The sequence below is a fragment of the Pinus tabuliformis genome, chromosome 3_1 (assembly GCF_031772625.1).
Source record: "Pinus tabuliformis cultivar Carrire ecotype Pingquan chromosome 3_1, CPIR1, whole genome shotgun sequence".
In the NCBI taxonomy this organism is placed as follows: domain Eukaryota; kingdom Viridiplantae; phylum Streptophyta; class Pinopsida; order Pinales; family Pinaceae; genus Pinus; species Pinus tabuliformis.
Window position 1 is genome coordinate 495,139,514 of NC_142301.1, and position 5,382 is coordinate 495,144,895.

Below are 5,382 nucleotides of genomic sequence, written 5' to 3' on the forward strand. Positions count from 1 at the left end.
TGAATATATAAGCCTAATTCTAGAGTCTAGACATTGTATTATCATCCATTGTATAGTCAATATATCTATTTTACTTACCTCACATAATTTCGCCTCTCTTACTTGTAAATGTGGGACATTATGTGACAAACCATCAGGCTTTGCACTTTCCAAGTTCTTTTGTTTCCATCTCATTCTTGTTTCCTGCTGTCCAGAAGGCTAACAATTACTACCCTTGTATTTATTCTTATAATTTTACTAAGCAGAAGAAGCTTGGTCCCTGCAGGTTCCGGAAACACTTCCTGAGGAGGTATTGATTAAAATGAATACACCACCAAGGTCTGAAGTGCCCATCATAGAGCCGCAACAACTTGCTGATGCAGATGCCCTCATACTGGGCTTTCCCACAAGATATGGCATGATGGCAGCCCAATTTAAGGCTTTCTTGGATGCAACAGGAGGGTTATGGCGAACTCAGCAATTGGCAGGCAAACCAGCAGGCATCTTTTATAGCACAGGATCTCAGGGTGGTGGCCAAGAAACTACTCCGTAAGATCCCGAGACCCAAAAATCAAATAAAAGAGTGCAAACGTTGTAATTGTTTCTGAATCTTCTGATCATTATTTCTAAATCGCTCCCTTTTATCAATAGCAGAGGAGGTTATCTTCCCTTAAAATACTGTCATAATTTTATTTTCATGAAGTGATACATAACCACGGGAGACATTTTAATGTACCTGAAAAATAGAATATATAAAAAAAATTATAATTGGAAGGATTTAATTCCTGTACAGTGTATACTATACTCAAAGTTAGAACATGCTAAGCTTTCTTAAGTCCATTTCACACTGCAAGGACTTTTGTGGTCATACCTATCAAGTATGTGCAGCAAAGAAACAGGATTTTTGATGTAATCAGTCTCAAATCTTATTATTTTCGGAAAGAACTGAATTCATGCCTTGCTCAGCCATTTTACTTTGAAGCTTGATTTATTTTATAATATTGGTTTCATTTGGAATACTAGGTAGACCTTCAAACAGGATGATTATTCTCTGGATTGCTTGCCCACTTAGGATATATGTCATTTTCAGAAGCTGAAACGTTTTATTATCTTCTACCACCCTAGCTTTTTAGAGGCCAAGTTGAAAAATGAAAAATGATGTTCATGGACTTCCTAAATTCAGATTCTCAAGTACACGTAATTAGATGCAATTTTTAGAGGGATTACTAGCAAGGATGACACTACATCCGTCAGGATCCATCTGCTAATGCATTCCTGTTATAAGTACTTTGCAGTTTGACTGATAATATACATCAAATAACAGATCATATAGTTCCTTTCCCAATCCTCTTCTCTTTACCATGTTAAAATGCAATGAAATTACCCGTTCACATCTTCACTGTCTGTGATATATCAGTTTATTGTGGCTTCTTTACTGATTGTGTTTCTTACAAAACATGCAGCTTTTTGGGTTCACCTTAAAGATGGCATTGTAAAATAGTAATTTTTAACCCATCAGTTTAATGTGATGGCATTCCAATGGCATGCCCCAATCTACTTATTGCGTTTATCTTGTGAAAATCATGCAACAGCCATCTGTTAGGCAGTGATGAAGCTTATCTTTAACTGCTAAGCTGTTATCGAGCAGCAACCATCCAAGCTCCTTGATCTTAAATGAAAAGTGGCAATTCTAGATATTTTGACAACTCTTAAGCCACTTAATTTCATTGTATAGGATGGCTCACTTTTTGTCAAGATATTCTGCAAAGAGATGATGTGTCATGAGCTCTGAAGATAACTCTTTAATTCTAGTCCATAAATGGATTCCTATATTACCATTTCCAATCCTTCAAAATTGGTCCCTAACCATCAAAGTCAATCTTTTGTAAGCTAGAATTAGGAGCCTGTCCAGGTGCACCTATTAGTAGTGTAAAGCCTTTTTGAATGATTGATAAACCTTCAAGCAACTGATTATCTCTATTGTTGTGCCATAATCCCCCCAGATGTGGAAGCCCTTCTTTGGAAGTCTCTTTTCTGCAAAAGCGGGGAATTAAATCAAGTTGTCCCTTCTTCAAGAATCAAAAGGAAGGACCAAATGGATCCTTGCACTAGTTACCATCCATTTCCAAGGCTGCTCAAGTCTGAATGAAGTTCCTTGGATGCTAATTGCCAAGGCCCTACCAAATCTGCATGAGAATTTCTGATCTGGAAATTTGCAACTGCTCCAACAATATCCTGGATCCCAGACAGACATTTTAATCACCTACATGAGTAGCATTTTAAACTTGTGATATGTGATAATATGCCAATGAGCCTGCCATTCATTGCTCAATGCTCAGACAAACCATTTGGCTGCCCAGTGTCAAGTTTCCAGCAATTCCCTGTGTTCGTATGTCAATCAAGCCTAGCTTGGTGGCTTCACTTGGCAATGTTCCAGTTGTCCCTTGAGACTAGTTGAAACTTGAATACCTTGCTTCTCTCTGAGTTTCTCCCTTGTGAACCTTTAAAATGATTTCCAACTTTCTGTATGAAGGAAGGTGGTAGGTAGAATAAAACATGTCTTGCTGCCAAAATTCTATCTACAATATTGATTCAACCTGTTGAGGGTATATTTCATAAGACCCTTTCATTTCAGCAGTCTACAGCATCTCCCCTAGGTCAAGATTCATAACCCACAAAAAAGATTGGTTAATTTGTTGATGTACACAAATGACCAAGGAAGAAGGTCAATGGGACTATATGACTTACAATCAGTGATCTATGGACTATGGGGGTGTCAGAGACACTTCTAAAAACAAAGAATATTCTTGCTTTCATATTTGTTGAAAACACAATTTCCACAAGTCTTTGGAGACACAAATGGAAAAAGGAATACCCAAGGAGATTATGCTCTGACCTGGATGAATAATCTTCCACTGTTTGACAATTCACTCTGGAAAATCTTCTTGCCCAAGACTGCTGCTATTGCTGCTTGAGCATAAATTTCAAGGCATTGCATTTTTCCCTGAGCAGAGCAGAATCATTAGTAAAATGAACATTGAATAAAGATTTGGCATCTGGAAGAGGAATTTCCTTGAACCCCACCTTTCATTGGAGCAGTTTCAAGGAGATATCCTAACAAATCTGCTGCAATACCATATAAAAAAGAGGCTAGTGGGCGTCCTTGCCTAAAAGATTGCTGTAACACCCTTTAACAGTTGACCATCAACACAAATTGTGGTAGAGAATTTTGAAAAGGAGTGTGATCTAGTTGATTAAAGAGGATCCTAAACACAACCAAGAGAGCATATCAAGGATGAAATTTCAATCAACTTATCAAAGTATATATGAAATTCAACTTTCGGGTATGATATCTTTTGATTGGTTTCCCTTCCCTCTTTAAGGATTTCCCAGGTTGTAGTATAATTATTTAGGATGAATTGATTTTTAATAAAATTGGTTTTCTCATGGTGGATAATTCTTGTGGCCAAAATATCTATTTTGATTAGCAATGGCTTTAGTTATCATCTTTAATCTAGTGATCAATCTATTGTTCTCCAACCTCCCAGAATATCTCCTTTTCTCCTTAGGAATAAAGTTGATCAAACTTGCATTCACTTGCTATATCATATGATCTACCATTAAATCCTCATTCACTTAGAGGGTAATTTGAGTTCATTACAAATTCTATGGATAAAATATTCTCTGGAAGAGGATTTCAAACTTGTGGGGATTTGTGGGATAAAGAGTGAGATACATTGTTGGACTGGGGGAACCATAAATTGCTCTCAATGACTAGTAACTGCATACAAAACGATCAGCTTGGTTTCCAATCCCCTTTTAAATTGTGGGTGGATGTAAATGGCTATATGAAAAAACAATTACATGATAGGTCGAAAGTTAATTCCCCAACAGTAGAAAGACATAATAGAAGGTGTGTAGATAAGGATGTCTCTGGGATATTCCATAATGACCCCCTCTTCCAAGGGATGGTAGGGGATATTTCCTGTCCCACGTCCTTGGGATGCACGAAATGTAGGGGATATGGCCCCTATCCCAAGGGTATGAGTCCCTCATCTATAATGCAATACAACTCTTTGACATATCCTTAAACATCCCTTCTGAATTCTTCCACAAATGGATTTTCCTGAGGCCCTGTGTAAATAAAATTTTCAGAACCCTCGATTGTGAGTGGGGTGCGAAATCAATATGAACATTCCTGGAGTTTGTAAACTCTATGAATACAAGTTTATTGATATTTATTTCAGTTAATGTTCGAAATTGTGGTATGAATTGCCCTGCCTTTTTGGTTTAGTGTTTGTTATTTTTCTGTTTATGGAAACTAGAATGGTTACATTTTCCATGTATCTCTAATCCAATTAGTTTATTTAAGAATTTCATATCAATTGTCAATTATTATTTCTTTATTAATTTCGATTTTATTTGTCATTGGAGACCGCCGGCATATAATGATGTAATAGCTCATGAGGAGATTTGTGCTGTTATATAAAGGGTGTTACCAGATGACCTGTGAAGTTCCTATTTGCTGTGTTTTAAACTTTAATAGTTCAATTGAAAATTCAGCAAATGTGTCAACACGTTGATAATTTAACATATCTGCCCCCTGTGCAGATTAACAGCCATAACCCAATTGGTTCACCATGGACTGATCTATGTACCAATTGGCTACACTTTTGGACCTGGAATGTTTGAGATGGAACAAGTCAAGGGAGGGAGCCCATATGGTGCAGGAACATTTGCTGGTGATGGTACACGTCAGCCAACTAAGCTAGAGTTGGATCAGGCTTTCCATCAGGGAAAATATATTTCTGGTATTGCAAAAAAATTGAAAGGAAGTGCTTGATTAGCAACCTATTTTTATACCTCCTGCTTATTGCCACAATCAATTTTTTAGTCTGGTGCCTTAAAATCGGGATTTGTGTCTGTAGAAGCAAACTTTCTATCCTAAATTCCTACTGGAATGGAAATAATCTGCTTTATTATGACTTCCATGCATCATCAACGTAGTATTGACTGCCAATGGCAAAATTATTTTGATGTACATTATATCTCATGTTTTTATCATGCGAGATTTTGTCAAATTTTTTCTTGCTTGGCTTCATGTCATGATCGTGATAAAGTAGAATGAACTTTCCCACTTTTTGAAGTAAATGATAGTTTGAGATATGCTTGAGACTATTTGGCCGATAATGTTGGCCAAATAGTGTATACTACCAAGCCTGTCAGTGACCAAAATTTAAAAAAAAAAAATTGGAGGTATTTTTTTGGGATTTTTAATTATGCATCTCCAGTGTATTATTGTGCAAAAAATATTGAAATTTCTGTAGTAAGGCTCAAAATTCCTCACAAGTTTTCAAAGTGACCATAAGTTTATTACGTTTTGTAGGCTGAACATTGATTGAT

The 5,382-nt window shown here is 36.7% G+C and overlaps 1 protein-coding gene across 1 annotated transcript; it reads left to right on the plus strand.

The window, feature by feature from the left end:
- Window positions 1-236: 236 nt before the first annotated feature.
- On the plus strand, window positions 237-5,060 carry LOC149187969 (putative NAD(P)H dehydrogenase (quinone) FQR1-like 1). Its single transcript, XM_089411521.1, has 2 exons — window positions 237-528; window positions 4,591-5,060. The coding sequence occupies exons 1-2, from the start codon at window positions 302-304 to the stop codon at window positions 4,820-4,822; spliced, it is 459 nt and encodes a 152-aa protein (XP_089267647.1). The 5' UTR covers window positions 237-301; the 3' UTR covers window positions 4,823-5,060.
- The last annotated feature ends 322 nt before the right edge of the window (window positions 5,061-5,382 follow it).